Source organism: Patagioenas fasciata, chromosome 25 (genome assembly GCF_037038585.1).
Source record: "Patagioenas fasciata isolate bPatFas1 chromosome 25, bPatFas1.hap1, whole genome shotgun sequence".
Classification (NCBI taxonomy): Eukaryota; Metazoa; Chordata; class Aves; order Columbiformes; family Columbidae; genus Patagioenas; species Patagioenas fasciata.
Window position 1 is genome coordinate 1,458,036 of NC_092544.1, and position 17,171 is coordinate 1,475,206.

The following is a 17,171-nucleotide window of genomic DNA, read 5'->3' on the forward strand; positions in this document are numbered from 1 at the left end:
GGGGTGTTAACCACCCTGGGGCAAATCCAGCCCTGCAGGAATGGCCAGAGGGATCGAGGTGCTGGGTGCTTGTGCAGGGAACCCCCTAAAACCTGGGGTGTCCTGAGCCAGGCAGTGAAACCCACTTCCCAGTCCTGCTCATCCAAGCATCCCTGAACCATGATAAGGAGGAAACTGAGGCACGCAGCGTGGGGGAGCAGTGGGGAGGACTGGGGACACCAACCTGCTCCACCATCCCCTGCCTGTGCCACCCCAACCCCTGGCAGCAGGTGGCAGGTGACAAACACCCCTCTGTCCCACCCCAGCCTGTCCCTTTGCGGTACCCCCAAAGCCGCTGCTTGCCAGGTGCTGTGGTGGGGAGCCAGGGCAGGGGGAGGCTTTGCTGGAGTAAAGTTGCAATTAATTATTCAGAGCGCAATGGTAATTACAGGAGCCCCCTGGTTCTGTTCGTGCAGGCAGGAGGAGGATTCGTGCCACAGAGAGGGCTTGGGACATGGAGAGGGGTCTTGGGGACCAAGGTCATCGCTGGTCCTGTGTCCCTGGGGCTGTGCCACCATGGGGGACCCTGGGCATCCTGCCCCTCTGCTGAGGGGCCACCTATGGGTCTCAGCTGGGGGGCCCATGGGGCCCTACCCTGGACTCCTGCAGCTGGGTACCTTGCTGGTTAAACTGGGAGCACTGGGGAGCCAGGCTGGCCCCACGGCCAGCACTGCCCGCCCCGTGTCTCCCCTCCCTGCCCCGTGGTGGCTGCAGCACCCCACACTTTCCAGCCCTGCACCCCATGTTGCACAGTCCCACACCCCAAATCTCCCAGCACTGCACCCCGGTCTCCCCACAGCACTGTGCCCCACGTCTCCCCATCTTGCTCCTCAAACCCCAGTGCTGGGGGTCCCCCCCAAGCCCTGTATGGTCACAGACACGTGTCCCTGCCTCCTGGGGACCAGCAGTAGGATGGGCACAGAGGTACCTGCCAGGACCCTGCTGAGTATCCTGGGGTACCCCCCGCATCCCCCCAACGCCAGGACCCCACCTCTGAACCCACAGCCGCCACTACGAGCCCAACGCGGGGCTGACGCTGCCGCAAACCCTCTGGCCTCGCAGCCCCCCTGCGCAGCCGCTCCTTGGCTGGCGCGCGCCGGCTCCGGGATGGAGAAAAAACAAGAGGAGGGTCAGCCAAAAACTACACACGGAGCTGCGAGCGGATCCTACGGCTGGGATCCCATTACTGCCTGGCCCTTAACGGGGCGCGGGAAACCCCGGCCGGACAGTCCTGGCATGCAGGAGGACACCTGAGGACACGTCACCTGGGAGCCGGGGATGCTGCGTGGGTGCCAGCAGCCCTGGGTCAGCACGGGGCGAGTGGGGGACACGTGAGTGCCCTGCGGTGCTGTCCCAGCGGCAGCGGGGAGGTGGTTGAACCACCTCTGAGCCAGTATTAATACCTCCCCAGCACAGCGCATACAGAGGGGCCCATCCTGCCGCTCCAGAGGGGTCCGAGGCAGCACCTCCGTGGGGTGAGCCAGGCCCCATGGCGTGTCCGGGTTATCTCCCCTCTGACGCACCCGTCTGGCATTTTCTCATTACACTGAGAGCTGATGTTTTGCCACAGTGCTGGAAAAAACCCTATTTTGCAGGCTTGGCAGCGTGGTGGGAAAGCGGGGTGAGCGGGAGTGCTCTCCCAACACCCATCACACCCACGTGGGCCAGTGTCCTGGGGACCCCCCCACCCCATCAGTGCACAGGGGGGTCCCACAAGCACAGGTGGGTTTCTGGGTGTGTGGGTTCGAGGTGGGGAGAAGGTACGGGGTGCAGGGTGGGTGTGGGTACGGGTTTGCAATAAGCAATGTCTGGGTAGGTGGGGTGCAGACTGGCAGGATTTGGGGGTGTGGGGTGCAGAATGCAGGGTACGGCTTCTGGGATACAGGGTGGGGAGTAGGGTTTGGGGACCAGACTGTGGCATGCAGGGTGTAGGTTTTGGGGTGCAAGGAGCAGGGGCGGAGGTTTTGGGGTGCAGGGTGGAGGTTTTGGGGTGCAAGGAGCAGATTCTGGGGTGCAGGTTCTGGGGTGCAAAGTGCAGGTTTTGGGGTGCAGGGTTTGGGGATCAGAGTGTGGGGTTCAGGATGCAGGTTTTGGGGTGCAGATTCTGGGGTGCAGGTTTTGGGCTGCAGGAGGTACAGGCCAATGTGGGACCCCACGCGCCTCGGGCTGACATTCCTGCCGCTCCCACCTACACCCCAGCAGCTGCCCCCCAGCCCAGCCGCCTCCGCTCCATGCCCGGGCAGGCTCCGCTCCGCTCCCCTCCAGCCGCGCCGGCCCCGTGCCAAGCCTGGCACAGCTCCCATCGCCGCTGCACCCGTCCCAGCGCCGCGCGGAGCCCAGGCACGTCTCAAGCTGCCTGGCATCGTGACCCTCCCCGGGCCCTGCCCCATTCCCAGCTGCCTGCCCCTGCTCCCCGGGGCTGCCCGTGGGGCACATGCCCAGCCCTGCCTGCTGCAGGCAGCTGCCTGAAGGCAGCAACTGCAAGGACGTTGTGGGTCCCCGGGTCGGCACGGCGCAGGGTGGGTGATGGTTGGTCCCCACGTGCGGGCAGAGACACCGTTCAGCCGCTGCGACAGGACCTCCCGGCATCACAGGGAGGAAATTCAGCATCCTCCATCCCGCCGCTTGGTACCCACAGCCCCATGGACACACCACGAAAGGCACCAGCCGGGAGCTGCCACCTGCTTCTCAGGGAATCAAAGAGTCATTTTGGTTGGAAAAGCCCCTGAAGATCATCAAGTCCAACCGTTCCCCACCCCTGTCCCTGCCCCATGTCCTGAGAACCTCATCTCCATGTCGAACCCTCCAGGGATGGTGACTCCAGCACTGCCCTGGGCAGCCTGTTCAATGCCCCACAGCCCTTTGGGGAAGAAATTGTTCCTAAATCCAACCTCAACCTCCCCTGGCTCAACTTGAGGCCGTTTCCTCTGCTCCTGGCGCTTGTTCCTGGGGAGCAGAGCCCGACCCCCCTGGCTCCAAGCTCCTTTCAGGCAGTTCAGAGATCAGAAGGTCTCCCCTCAGCTCCTGTTCTCCAGCTGAACCCCCCAGCTCCCTCAGCCTTAAAATTTTTGCCCTAAAACGATGAAATTCAGCGGGAAGCAGAGCAGCCCCGTGGTCCCATGGCCCCTGCCTTGTGCCCGGGCACAGGTGAGTGCAGACGAATTCACCAAGAAATCGAACCAATGGGCCCTGCAATTAATACCTGTGACAGAATAGAGCCAATTATAATAACCGGCACAATAATTGCATTACACCCAGGGAAGGGTGTCAGCAGAAAGCCCTGCAAAAGAGACTCTTTGTCTTTGCTTTTTGTTTTCTCTCCAGCTCACAGGTAATAGCCAGGAATGGGCAAACCCTCTTTTAATGGACTCTTAATAATGCTGTAATTTCCCTTTGCGGGGAAAGTTTTCCAAACAGTCAAAGATTCAAAACAAAGCAATGATTGTTCCTATTAGCATTAAATTCTACTCTGGGAGAGAGAATAAATCAAGCAAGGGGATTCAATTCAAAACAGAACTATAAAAAATCCAATAATGATTTTTTAATATTAATAAGAAAAATATATTGTTATGCACCCTTAGCATTTAAACTTCTAATCCAATCAGCGCAAAGTGCAGAAATAAATCATAGCCGCGGAGGAGAAGGGAACAACCATCAAGCAGGCAGCAATAAAACGCTGTCTTACATCCCTGGGACAGGCATAGGTTTGACAGCCTCAAAAGAAAAAAGAAAGCCCAAATTTATGAGTCTGCCGCTCTGCAAGCTCATTAATTCCTTCCCTGCATCTCTGCATGCGCCCTGCACCTGGGGCAGGGAGGGTGCACGGGTGCCACCAGGCGAGCGGCAGGCAGGAGGTGACAGTGGGGACCCTTCGCTGCTGTGCTGTAAAGCTGGAACTCGACCATCCTCATCCTCATCCTCATCCTCATCCTCACCCTCATCCTCATCCTCCTCAAAGGCAGCGGCTGTCGGCAGCTCTGGCTGTGCAGAAATGGGATGGTTCCCAGGGCCCTGCGGCTGCAGGGGGAAGGAGCCAGAGGACCCGCTGCTAACAGAGGTCCCAAGAACGGCCCCAAGAGTGGTCCCAAGCACAGTCCCAATTGTGGTCTCTCCAGCTCTCCCACCCTTGCACGCTGCATCAGATGTTTCCGATCCTGCGCTACTAACACACCTGAGAGCCCGCGCAGGCTCCAGGGATGCTCGAAACCTCAGCACACACCAATGTGGTGCTCAGCCCTGCCAGCAGCGACAGACACCTGTGTGGAGCCGACGGCACCCACCCGACACCCCGGGCACCCTCTGCTCCCATCCCCACGTGCGTGGCCCTTCCCATCACGCAGGTTTGCACAGCGGAGCAGCAAAGTGCACGTCTGTGTAACCCCCCATGGAGCCGGCCGTCCCACTGGGCTGGGAGATGGCCCCCACTTCACCAGGGTCTCATTGCAGGGACAATCCCGGTAAGGCTCCCCCGGCTCGCACTGTGCCGTCCTCGTTGAACTCATTACAGATAATGGCCCCACAATTCACCGCTGACGCAGCCAGGCTACTCCCCCTGATTTATCAGCTCGGGCAGACGATGCGCGGCTACGGGGCCAGCGATGAGCTTGGGCGAGCGGCGAAATGCCACGAAATGCAGCCAGCTGGGTCTCAGCCCCCAAACCTTGAACCCCAGTGCTCCTGCTGAAAGCGGCTACATCCAACGGGAGGGAAATGCAGAGCCGGGGCTGCGGGAAGCGGGAGCAGCAAGGCACCTGCAGCTGGCGGTCCCAGCCGCGCCACGGCCGAGGACAAAAGGCATCTCAGCCACACAGGGAGTCCCCAGCCGTCTGGCAAACTGCTGACGCCACCAACCAGGGCGAGAGGGCGTTTGGGGACAGCAGGACAGACACATTGCTCCTGCTCATGAGCACCCAGGGGCTTCGTTCTCACTGGCTCCCAGTAGCTGAGCTCCTGCAGGAGGCTCAGGGGGGGCAAAGGATTAATTACAGCTACTACAGGTCCAAACCTGACATGTCATGGAGCATTTCTGCTTCACTTTCGCTTTGGCCGATTTGGGCAGCGGATCAGGGAGCAGGTGCCAAGCTTGTCCCCATGCTCCCCAGCTTGGTCCCATGCAACCAGTGACATCTCAGGGTAGCAAAGCTGCTCCTCGAGGAGCAGAAAGCGCCCAAGCCCTCCTGGAGCTTTGCAGTATGTTTTATGGAAAAAAAGGACAGGAGTCTGAGGAGGGTGGACCTGCATCCCACCATCCCATCATCTCTGCATCCCTGCATCCCCCCATTCCTGCATCCCACCATCCCTGCATCCCACCATCCCTGCATCCCCCCATTCCTGCATCCCACCATCCCGCATCCCACCATCCCTGCTAGACTGGCTGCTGGAGGAGATGCCACTGGTCCCCAGGGCAGCACGGCCACCAGCACGTGAAACAGTGACTAGAAAGTGTTTGGGGACCTCAGAGAGTGAGCAGTGCCACCACTCACAGCATTGCCAGGCTTTCCCACCAGACACCGAGCAGGATGTGGCACCCTGGCACGCAGCACCCACCCCGTCCCTCGGGGACCTCGGCAGCGCCAAGGCTGGGCATGGAGCTGGCACAGCCCCGCCAGCACCCGTCTCCTCCGCACCTCGGGGCTGCCCCCAGCTGCAGCCTCCTCCCAGTCCCACGGGAGAGCAGCCAGACTCCCCAGGAGACACAAAGGCTGCCCGGGAGCGTGAGGGGGTCTGGCAGCACCAGGCGCCCAACGCGGGGCTGCAGGGATGCGCCTGCGCGGGGGCACCCGGAGCCCGGCCAGCGTGGGGTGGGTGAGCAAAGGGGGGCCTGGGGAGGTGGTGGGGGGGTTGAACTTTTGAACCAGCAAGCAGGAGATCAGCGCATTACCTTAACGCGGGTTAAAAATAACCGTCTCGTCTCTCGAAATGAGCCTGTCTGCAATTACAGCTTGGCATGTCTGCTCCGGAGCGTCCCCGCGCTGGCACCGCGCCAGGTGGCAGGCGGCTCCCAACAACCCTCGCTGTTCTTCTCCGGCTTGGGGTTGGCTTTTTTCTTCATTTTTTGGGGATTTTAATTTTTTTTTTTCCCTCCCCTTCCCAACAAATCAAAGGTGGTTGCTCCATGTCTTGGCTTGGGCTCCTCATCACCTGCATCTTCAAAAGCGCCCGGGCCCATGGTACCCACCACGCCACAGCAAGGCCACGCTGTCCCCCGGTCACCCAGGAACGGGAACACTGCCAGCAGCCCATGCAGTGGCACAAGCCAGCCCAAGGCTTGTTCAAGGGTCCTTCCCTGTGCTGCTCTTGCACACCCAACGCACATCTCACTGCAACGCGCAGGCACGAGCACGCGTGGGAGCGCACGTGGCGAGCCCCGTGCATGTGTGTTGCATGTGCACGTGTGTCGCGTGTGCCCGCACCCCGAATACACGAGCACAAGCGTGTGAGGGAACACATGCAAACCCAGACATGCGTGCACAGGCAGTGGCCGCCCTGCAGTATCGCTGCCCATGGGTCCCGTGCCCTGTCCATCCCCGCAGGCAGCCGTTTGCCCGCAGCGGGTACCCCGCTGGCAGAGCCACCCTCTTGCATGCCCCTGTCACCAGCACCCAGGGTGGTTTGGGAAACCTCCCTGCAGGTCCCAGGGACAAAGTGCCACCAGCCCCGGTCCTTGTGCCCCAGTGGGGACCAGGCCCCAGGAGCATCCCCACTGCCGAGTGCCCTGCACAGCCCAACAGGTGCTCACCCTGAAAAAAGTAGGCACCAACCATGCAGACCCCAATATCACCCCATACTGCTGCTACCCCTTCTAGGGGAGCCCCCCGCTGCTGCCCCCCACATCGCAGTCCTGGGGGGTCAGACACCTCATGGCTGGAACCAGCGACAGCTCAGGATGCTCCAACGTCCTGGAGGAATGGCACCAGCCCAGTTTGGGGTTCCCGCACCCCCCTCCCAGCGCCGGCTGCCTCCTCCTCGCGGCAGCGGGTGAAAGCGAGCTTTGTGCCGGGGCTTTCAGTTCTCCTGGCTGGCGCCCAGCCAAGGCACCACATAATAATGAACAGATGCTGTCCAAAATGAGCTTCAGCGGCAGACAGGCGAGCCGCTCCGCGTGTCCTTCCGTAACCCAAAGTGCCTTTCACCTCCGCACTCATCAGGCACCTTCAGTGGGAGAGAGGAGCCGATGGGAAGCATTGGGCTAATTAAAAGTACGGCGATAGGGGAGCAGTGAGCCCACCACCCGGGGGCGTGGGATTGCAAGGGGATGGCGGCTGCATCCCCACAGGCAGGGACAGGATGCAGTGGGGTGACAAAGGGGAGACCCCACACTCAGCTCCACAGCATCCCCATGGGGGACCCAAGGGCACGGTGACACCACAGCTTGGGGTGGACCCTGGGGATGGAGCAGGGGGTCCGACTGCGCCTGGACCCTGCTGTGGCAGTGGGGAGGGGAGAGTCATCCCCTCCCTGTGAGCTCCTTCAGCAAGGACACGGTGGTGACAAAGGCCGGGGGACATCCCAGTGCCACCAGCATCCCAGTGAGGATCCCACTGGGATGGGAAGAGAGGCTATGGAGCTCTAGCTCCTTCCCGCATCCCACCTGGCCTGACCCACAGGGGAAACAGCATCCCTGCAAAATATTTAAGAGGCTTCTTAAGCACTAAGCCAAACACCACGAAATTCATTTCCCAGCCCAGGATGCTGGTCCCCCCATCACAGCACTGGGCAAACAGGGATAGATGTGCACAGGGACCCGGGCGCAGGGATTGACGGAGACAACGGCGGGCTGCGAGCGCCCTTCTAGTCCACAGGATCTTAACTGCAGTTTATATTCCAGTGGTTATTAAAAATAAAGGGGGGGTGTGGGGAGGAAAGCTAAGAGCAGAGCAAGCTGTTCATTTGGAGCCTTTCCCTTGGGTTTAATAAAGCCCCACTCACTGCTGTAGTATCATTTTTATGCTATCATAAAGCTGGACCATTTAGCAGGTTTGTGTTACTTCAGCAGTTAGCGCCGCATGAAAAGTGATTTCAGAAGGCGGGGGGGGGGGGCGAAATATTAGAAGGAAGATGAAAAACTCCAAAAGGAGAGAGAAAAATGAGGCAGGAAGGAGAGGAGCCCGGGGGATTCCTCAGGGCCGTGCCGCCAGCAGCACATCACGGCAGCTCACGGGGGAGCGAGCGGGTCCCCGTCCCTGCGTGGAGTCGGGAACAGGCGAGGAGTCCCCTGCTCCACACTGGGTCGGGTACCACAGCCCAGCATCCTCAGGGATCCAGCCTGTGCTGTGGGGAAGGGTCAGGGGTTCCCTTGCATGGGGGGACAGCAGGGACATTGCACCTGTGGGTACAGGAGAGCCACGGTGGATATCCAGGGGTGTTTGGGGATGGAGCAGGCGGGTTTCCCCGAGGTAATGGAACCAGTGGCCTCCTCTGGGACAGCCGGGCTCTCCCGGCCCCAGGCAGCTCTCTGGGGAGCACCAGGCTCTCCGTGCTGCTGGAAAAATCTCCATATAAGGGGAAGATGGGGATACGTGAGCTGAGCCAAACTGCCCCCATGGGAGCCCTGAGCGGGCAGCACCACACTCAGCCCCGTGCCCTGGGGCTGTGCCCCCCGGGCCGGCTGGCAAGCACACTGCTAATCCCAGTGCAAACGGAACTGAGCCTGCTGCGCGTCCCTAGAGTCACGTCACCCCAGAGCCACGTCACGCCACCCTCCCCAACTCCCTCCTTCACCACCGTGCCAACCGCCGTGGCACCACCCGCTCCCTCGCTGGCACCCGGGCTGCCCTCTGCACGGGGAACGGCGTCCCCGTTATCCCAGGCACTGGTTTTGAGCCTCTCCAGCCACACTGGGCAACATCCCAGATCCAAGAGGGGAAGGGCAGGGGTTTGGTGGCATCAGTGACAGAGCACGCAGAGCCAGCGGGACGCTCTTGCTGCACCCAGCGGGGTTGTGCTCCAGGACATGGCTCTGTGCCCCTGGCCACAGCTCAGGGGTCCCCCTGCCCTGCGGGGAGGTGACGCACCCCAGTGCACCCCAAACCCTTGGGCAGCAAGGGGCACTCAGACCACACTCCCACCCAAACACCCTTTCCGGTCCTTTTTCTCCCTAATTCATTTCCATCCTGCCCTGCAAGGGGAAGGTGGCACTTGGTGAGGGGGTTTCTCTGTGTGACAGCCCCGAGTGTTCCCAGCTCTCCGGGGCCAGGGGGACCCGGCAGTCCCGCTCCCCAACTCTGGGAGCAGCCGTCGAGCCACCGACCCAGCAACATAAAAGAGGAGGAGGTGAAGGGGAGGGCTGGGAAATTAAGGTTTTCAGCACTGTCAGAGTCACATCAAACAGGCATCCACCAGCTGATTGCTTGATTGTTATATTTTGGATGTCAAACCAGAGCAAGCAGAAACCTTTAAAATGCATCAGTGCCGCTGCCTTTTTGACGGAGGGTGTTGGTTTCCCATTAACAAGTGGAAAGCGTGAGCTGGAGCAGAAAACTTCAAGCGCTTTGGAATTGATAAAATAACAACTCCCTAATTAAGCAGAACTGTCAGTCAAGAGGCGCCTGCTGCCCTGCATCGGGAAGCAGCAGGTCCGGGTACACAAGCCCAAGGTGCCAGCCCAGCCTGCTGCAGTACATGGGGTGCACATCCCGGGGAGCAGCGGCCAGCGCACCCCCTGCTCCCCGTTAGACGGCGCTGGGTCCTGGTCCCGATGTTTCAACACTGTGCCTCGGTTTATCTCACCCTAAAACTACGTAATGCAACCCACAGCTTGGTGGGGAAGGAGAGGTCTGACCCCATAATGCACCCCATGCTGGCATCCTTCCCTCCGAGAGATAAATAAGCAGCCTGGGATGTGTCGGACACGCCGGACACCACGGCCAGGTGCGGGTGCAGCATCCCCACGGCCGGTTGGATGCGGGAAGGGGTCCTGCTGGGAAAGTCCTCGCAGTGGTGGAGCAAGGCGGGGGGGCTGGACAAGTCCTGCCAGACCACCAGCAGCGCGGCCATCGCACCGTGGGGATGTCACGGTCCCAGACCTCCACCGTCCTGCTCTCCCCAGCACAGGGAGGCTGCGAAGGAGCTAATTAAAGGAGCAGCCCATTACCCGAGACTCCTCTCTCACACTGCTGTGCTGGGTAATGAAACACTTGAAATCCGCCATGCTTTTCCCAGGCCTGGGGCAGGAGGGACGTGGCATCTCCAGGGGCTCTTTAATAAGCCACCAGCAGCTCGTTACCACAAAATTGACTGCCCAGCGCTCTGGGTGCTCCCTCGGCACAGGGAGTGCCAGCCTGCCCCAGGGAGGGATGTGGGGAGCTACCAGGGGGTCCAGGGCAGGGGACGGCCAGGAGGGACATGGGGCTGTGGGGAAGGTGCTTAACCCCTGACATGCTGGTGTCTGACGAGGCAGCCAAGCAAAGGGGGTCCCGGCACACCCCTTCACGTCCCAGCTGGGGACTGGGCACCTGCAGCATCACAACAGGCCCCAAGGTGCCCTGCCCGATGGAGTGAGAGAGCAAGAGCAGCGGTGCAGCCCGGGCAGTGGAGCCCAGGGAAGATCGGCAGAGCCACGGCAGAGCTGCCCGGAGCCAGGGAGGCGGAGAGCATCCCATCCCAGAGGGCACCCCAGAGAGCCCACCCAAGCCAGCAGCTCCTGCAAATGCCCCTTCGTGCCCAACAGCAGCCGGACCCCGAGCCTGACGTCCTCCCTTGCACATCACAGCATCCGGGGATGCAGCCCCCTCGAGAAAACCGCCAAAGCCTGCACAGGGTGACGAGGCTCCATTGGTAGCACCCCAGAAAGTGCAGGTACGGAGACACAGACCACACACCAATCCTACACTCCAAGGGACACTAGGAAGGGCATGGTGGCAAGGGACAGGGCTGAACAACCCGCATTGCTCCCGCACGCTCCCTGGTGGAGGCCTCGCCAGGAGGTGTTGGCCCAACCGTGGATCTGGGACACACCAGGGACCCCTGGGTGACAGATGACACCGAGAAGGGCCACTCCTGCTTTCCCAGGAGGACGCCCTCGAGAGTCACCTCTGCCAGGACTGATGCAGGCAGACAGCGCTGCCATCACAGCCTGTCCTCACCCAGGGGCCAAAAGCCGGTGCTGGCGTAGGCGGGACGTGAAGCCTGTGCCACCTTGCACACCTGCACAGACACACCCGCGTGTTGCCACTGTCCCCTGTGCACGCCCTGACATGCCCAGAGAGGACACAGGTTACTCCTCCATCCCACACAAGCTGCAGGTGGATCCAACCCCAACACCATCTGTGACAAGGACAGCTGCTGGTCCCACTGTCCCCAGCTGGGATCCTTCCACCTGGGGAGGTCTTTGCTCCGTGGTTTGGTTCGTGTGCCAGCGCCATGAGACATGAGCATCCTCCTTCCCCGCTCATTCCCAGCCACGGCTGGGCACGCAGACCGCGCACAGCTCCGTCCCCCTCACTGCCCGTCAGGGACACCGAGCTGGGGATCCCCCAGCATCCCACACACCCCCAACACACACACTGCCTGGGGATCCCTTCGCTTCTCATCCTGGTCCTCCCAGCCACCATTCTGGAGCACTGACAAACCTCCCCAACATGTCCCAAGACCCCACCAGTGCATGTCCCCCACTGTCCCCAACGGGTGCAAGCCTTGGGGAAACCCTTCTCCCCCAGCGCACACCCAAGGCCACACAGGTCTCACCCCAGGTGGAGGTTTGATCAACCTCCATGCAAACGCCACCTCTACAGCGCCTGACACCTCCCCAGTGAGTCTCTGCACCAGGGGGACACCGGCTGTCCCCTGCCCACCCATTGCAAGCGGGACAAGGCGGAGAGGATGCCCAAAATCCATGCAACACCAGCACCTACAACCACAGGTGCCACAGACAAAATCCAGCCTCCCTGCCCCAAAAATGCCCTGTTTGCAACCAAGAAGATCAGGTCTGGCCACCTCCAACGGAGCCAGGAGACATTGGAGCCAGGGCACATCGTGCCAGGGGCACAGGCTATGTTAGAGCCCCCAAGCCTCGTTACACACTAATCACACTGGAGGTGACAGGGCTTAGGGGAGGGCTTAAGAGAAACAGTCTCCTTTTTACTGACACCATCTGGACACGGGCGATCTCTTCCCCCTCCCAGTGCGGAGCTGGGTGAGCGTCAGCCGGAGGGGCAGGGGCTGCTGTGACCCCCCAGGACCCGGCATCCTCCGTGCTGGGATGGTTGGTGCCCATACCGAGCAAGAAGGGGATTAGTGCCCGCACCAGGGATTTCTAACAAGCCCACGGTGCCAGGCGGGAGCAGAGCTGGGGAACCGCGGAGCCGTGGGGGCCGTGTGCTGCCCGCGTGGCCCCCAGGAGGGAGACACGGCCCCAGGGAAGGCAAGGGCTGAGCCAGAGGAGACGCACTGGATTAAAAGTGCATCTTTTTATCCAGAATTGGGTAAAAGCCAGCCCGGAGACACCTGTTTGGGGACAGCTCTCCCTCCAGCTGTCCTCCCGGGTGTGCCAGCGGCACTCAGGGACCTGACACTGCTGGGGTACCCACAGGCAGGGACAGGCGGAGCCGTGGCAGCGTAGTTGCCATTCCCTGTACCCTGGCGCTCACACACCACGACCACCCACTCCGCTGCAAACCCCCTCTCCTTGACCTCCCCGGGGAGGATGGCGGCACCGCGCTCCAGTTCTGCCGTGCCACCCAGCCCGAGGCCAGCTGGGGACAAGACCACCCCCGGTTCCAACACACAGCACCACGATGCACCGGCTCTCCCCAAAACTTGACCAAGCCATTATCCCCCCAATCGTGAGGAACATAGTAATTCCCCCAGGCCCCAACCAGGGGGAAGCATTCCAGCATCAGTGCACCTTTGGGAGCAGGGGGGAAAGTTGCATCGGGGTTCGGGTCGGGGGAGTCAGGTACCTTCCAGCCAGCGGAGCTGTTGCTGTCTCCTTTATCCTTAAAGTAGGGGACGTATCGCACCATCCAGTCGTAGATCTGCGAGAGGGTGAGGCGCTTCTCCGGCGAGCTCTCGATGGCTTTGGTGATGAGGTCGGCATAGGAGAGGTTGCCCCAGGCGTTCCTCCGGGAGGTCTTGGCCTTGCGGAGCTGCCCGACGTCCGCGCCGGGGGGCGGCAGGGAGGCGGCGGCCGCTCTGCGCTCCGCCGGGGCCGCCGCGTTCTCGGCTCCGTCCCCGCCACCGGCCGCCAGCGCCGGGGGTCCCCCCGCCGCACCCCCATCCTCCTCCTCCGCCGCGAAGTCGGGGTGGGGGAGAGGCCAAGTGCAGGACCGGGGCCGGCTCTGCGGCTCGAAATCCGGGTCGATCTCCACCTGATGCGCCTGGAGCTTTTCTTCCATGGTCCCCTTCCCGCCGCTCCCCTCCCCACCAACAACCTCCTCCCCGGAGTTACGGTTGGTTTCCACCCAAAAAAAAAAAAAAAAAAAAACCAAACAGGAAAAAAAAGGAAAAAAAGCAAAACAACAACCAAAAAAAAAAAAACAAAACACGGGAGGGAAAGGAGTGCGAAGAAGGGCTCCAAGCTCGGATGGAGGGGGTGAAGGGAAGGAGGAGCCGCTCCGTGCGCCCAGGTCCTGGGGTGCAGCCCGAAGTCCGGCGGAGCTCTAGGAGGCGGCTTTGCCCGGCTCCACGCCGGCAAACCGGAGGCTAACGGGAGAGACGAGCCAGTGGGGATGCTGCATATTCATCGGTCGCCTCTCCGGCCCCGGGCCGGACGCGGGGGGTTTTTGGTTTGGGTTCTTTTTTCTTTCTTTTTTTCTTTTTTTTTTTTTTTTTACCAGCCGCAGAGCTCCGAAGTCGTTCCCGGCACAATAGGCAGCGGAGCGGCTGCGGGCGGGCAGGGCGCGGGGGCTGCCGCATCCATCGGCGGAGGCTGCACCGGGCTGGCGGCGCGGTCAGGCAGCAACAGATGAACCGGAGCGACCGGCGGCGGGCGGCATCCTCGACCGGGAACCGGCGTACTCCGGAGCCGGGCGGCGGGGCACCTGGGCGGGGAGAAGCGGGATGGAGTTGTGGGAGGGGGGGGGGCGGGAGCCTTTGGCACGGCGGGCGCGCAGCCTCCCCCCGGGGCGGCTCGGGGCCGCGGCGGGCGGCCCGGCGCTAAGTCCGGCGGCGCGGCGGAGCCATGCTGGCGGGCGGCACGCACCTGACAGCGCCGGGCGAGGGCGGCGGCGGGGCGGGCGGCGGGCGGCTCCCCGCCCCTACGCCCCCCCGCTCCGTTTCAGCGGCCGCGCACCTGCCCGCCGACGCCGCCGCCGCCGCGCTGCCGCCACGGCGCGGGCAGGCCACATGCTGGGGCGGCCGCCGCTCGCTCGCTCGTTCGTTCGCTCGCTCGTTCGTCCGCTCCCTCCTTCCCTCCCTCCGCCGTGCCCGTCCCCGAATGCGGGCGCCGCCGTGACACAGGGGGAGGGCCCGGAGGGGCGGGGGCAGGGCGGGAGAGGGGAGTGCCCCAGCGCCGCGCGGGGCAGCGGCGGGGAGGGACGGAGCGGAGCGGCCCGGCACCGCGCTCCCGGCTCCGCGCTGCGCCCCCCGGGCCGCGAACCCCCGGCGGCGCCGGCGGCCCCACGTGCGCCCCGGGCGCCCCCCATTGTTGCCCCGAGCCGCCGCCGCCGCCTCATTGGCGGGAGTTGCCTGACGGACACGCCCCCCGCGCCCGCCTATTGGCTCGGCGCCGGCGGGACGCTCCGCGAAGGGGAGGGGAGGGGGGAAAGGACCCTCCCCGCTGGTGACGTCAGGGGTGCCGGCTGCATCCGCGCGTCACCCCGGGCAACGCCGGACGGACACGCCCCTTTACTACAGGCCACGCCCCCTCGCTCACCTCAGCCACGCCCTCTCCGGGAGACCTTCGCAAGCTGGCTCCGCCCCCTGCCCGGAGGACCGAGAAAGCCCCGCCCTGAGCCCGAAGCCCCGCCCACGCCGCGGGGGCTGCGCCCACGGGCAGCGCGGGGTTCTGCGTGGCCCTGCCCTCTGCTCGCAGCTCCGGCCCCCACCCGGGGTCCCGGCCCCACACAGGCTGGGGGTGCCACCCTACAGGCACCCTCTGCACCCTGGTGGTGACACGACCTCCCCTCACACCCACGGGGGTGCAAACGTCTTTGTATTCACGGACACGTGCCACCGTGCACCCACTGGGGACACACCTGCCCCTGCACCCACAGGGGACAAGGGCGGCAGGAGCAGCTGTGTCCCCTACCCACCGCGTACCCAGGCTGTCTCCCCTGCAGCCCCCCCAGTGACCAGCCCCTGTCTGCCCCACGCTGACTGTCCCCACTGCAGACTCATTCCACCGTGCCTCCCTGTCCCTGGGGACGCTGTCACCGAGCACCCTGGCTCGCTCTGGGGCTGTGTCACCCTTGCTGCCATCCATTGTGCCCGTAGCAGTGTCTTTAATGCCACAGTCACATGCGGTACTGTTCCTGCAGCCCCATTCATTGTCCAAGGGGACGGGCTAAGGTTACCCAAGCAACTATGAGCTGACAGTTCCAGCCTCGAAGTGCTTGCCCTGACAGCTCTAATAATATAATAAAGTATAATATAATCTAATAAATATAATATAATACCATAAATATAATACAATATACAGGAGGGACTTGACACACGCTCTGTCTCACACAGCCTGCGAGCAGTGGCACTGGCTGCAGATGCCCTGGCTGTCCCTGGAGGAACACCCCGGCTGGCTGGGGGCTGAGGTCCCACGTGAATGGGGACCTGCTGGCCAGGCACCACATCGACTTGTTCAGCTGGGCCAGGCTGATGTACCTGGGACACCAGATGTGCCTGGGGTGCCAGATGTGCCCTGGCCAGCCTGTTTGTGGCCACACAGGGTGTGAGAAGTGGGAGCAGCCCTGGGAATGGACCTGAGCGCCAAGCCACCCCGACCCTCCAGACCCCAGGGGGGAACCAGCCTCCAGCCTTGTTGTTCCAGCCCAGGCTCAGCTCCCCAGTGCTAAACTGAGCAGGGAGGTCCCAGCCTGCACAACCCTCCCATGGGTTTGTCCTGCACCATTCCTCCTCCTCCTCTGCTGCAGTGGGTGCATCTCCCCGCCATCACCCTGAGCCACCTCACCCCTTGTGTGACGGTGCTCAGACCTCCCTGCCTGAGCTTCCAGGTCTCCACAGTGCTTAATCAATATCTAATTCTGCAGAAAAGTGCCGGTCTTGCTCACCTGGTGCCTCAGTTTCCCCACCTGTAGAACAGTATTTACCCTTGCAGACAAGGGTGGCTGCCCATGGTGAAGGTGCCAGGCAGGTGTTGGATGACTTTGCAGCTCCTTGCACCTAAAAGCAACCAAAGGTGCCTGATACTCCCATCCCTGGCTTACCCAGGGTCTCATCCCTGCTCCCCTTGCTTGGCCTGAGGGTGCAGAGCAGCACATTTCTGGGTGCATGTGGCCCCAGCCAAAGCACCTAGAGGTGTGGGGCACACAGAGGTGTGTGTGTGTTCAGCCCTCTGCCAGCAGCATGGGGCTGGCTTCCAGCATCACCTTCCTGAGCACCTGGTTAATTATCACTTAACTGCCTGGCACCAGGCAAGAGCATCTCTGTTAACCAGCTGCAGGCTGCCACCACTGGCCCCGTTAAGCAGCAGACCCTGCTGCTCATTCATCGCTTTATGGTAAGAGGCAGCAGATCTGGGGTTACTGAGCTGCCTCCCTTCTCCCCCATACCCTGGGGTGTCCCCTGGTCCCTGCTGCCGGTTGTGGGATGAGGAGGAGGAGGAGGAGAAGGAGAAGGGCTGCTGGTCCAGGCATCTCCTCACTGACTGGATCCTGGGCAGGGTGGTGCAGCCCAAGCCCCTACTCCACCATCTCCTCTGCAGCTCTGGGCACAGCCAGGGCTTGATTGTCCTTACCTGGTGCTGGTGTCTCCTCCTGTTCCACCAGCCCAGCAAAACCTCCGTCGTTCTTCCACCTGATAGCCACAACATCTCTCTCTGCCCTCTTCCTCCCCAGATTTACACCCGAGGGATGTTTTGAAGCCCACATCTCCTTCCCCATCCCTGCTGGGGGATGCTCCAGGGTCCAGAGCAGAACCCCAGGGGTGGGGATGGAGCTGCAGGAGCTGGTGCGGGAGCTGAGGAGGGACCACGCTGGGCATTGCCCCGCTGGAAGGCAGATGGTGATATGTGCCCACGCAAA

At 62.3% G+C, this 17,171-nt stretch overlaps 1 protein-coding gene across 2 annotated transcripts in view; it reads right to left on the reverse strand.

Annotated features, from left to right (window-relative positions):
- The window catches only part of FOXO6 (forkhead box O6), a 34,415-nt gene extending 19,861 nt beyond the window's left edge, over positions 1 to 14,554 (reverse strand). Inside the window, exons 1-2 of one of the 2 annotated variants that reach the window (XM_071798962.1) lie at positions 14,270 to 14,554; positions 12,939 to 14,018 (exon numbers count right to left, since the gene is read on the reverse strand). In XM_071798962.1, coding sequence (XP_071655063.1) covers positions 12,939 to 13,373 — 435 coding nt within the window. In that variant the 5' untranslated portion in view covers positions 13,374 to 14,018; positions 14,270 to 14,554. Of the gene's footprint in view, positions 1 to 12,938; positions 14,019 to 14,179 lie in introns of both variants that reach the window. The other variant, XM_065857262.2, reaches the window with a different exon arrangement.
- Positions 14,555 to 17,171: the final 2,617 nt, after the last annotated feature.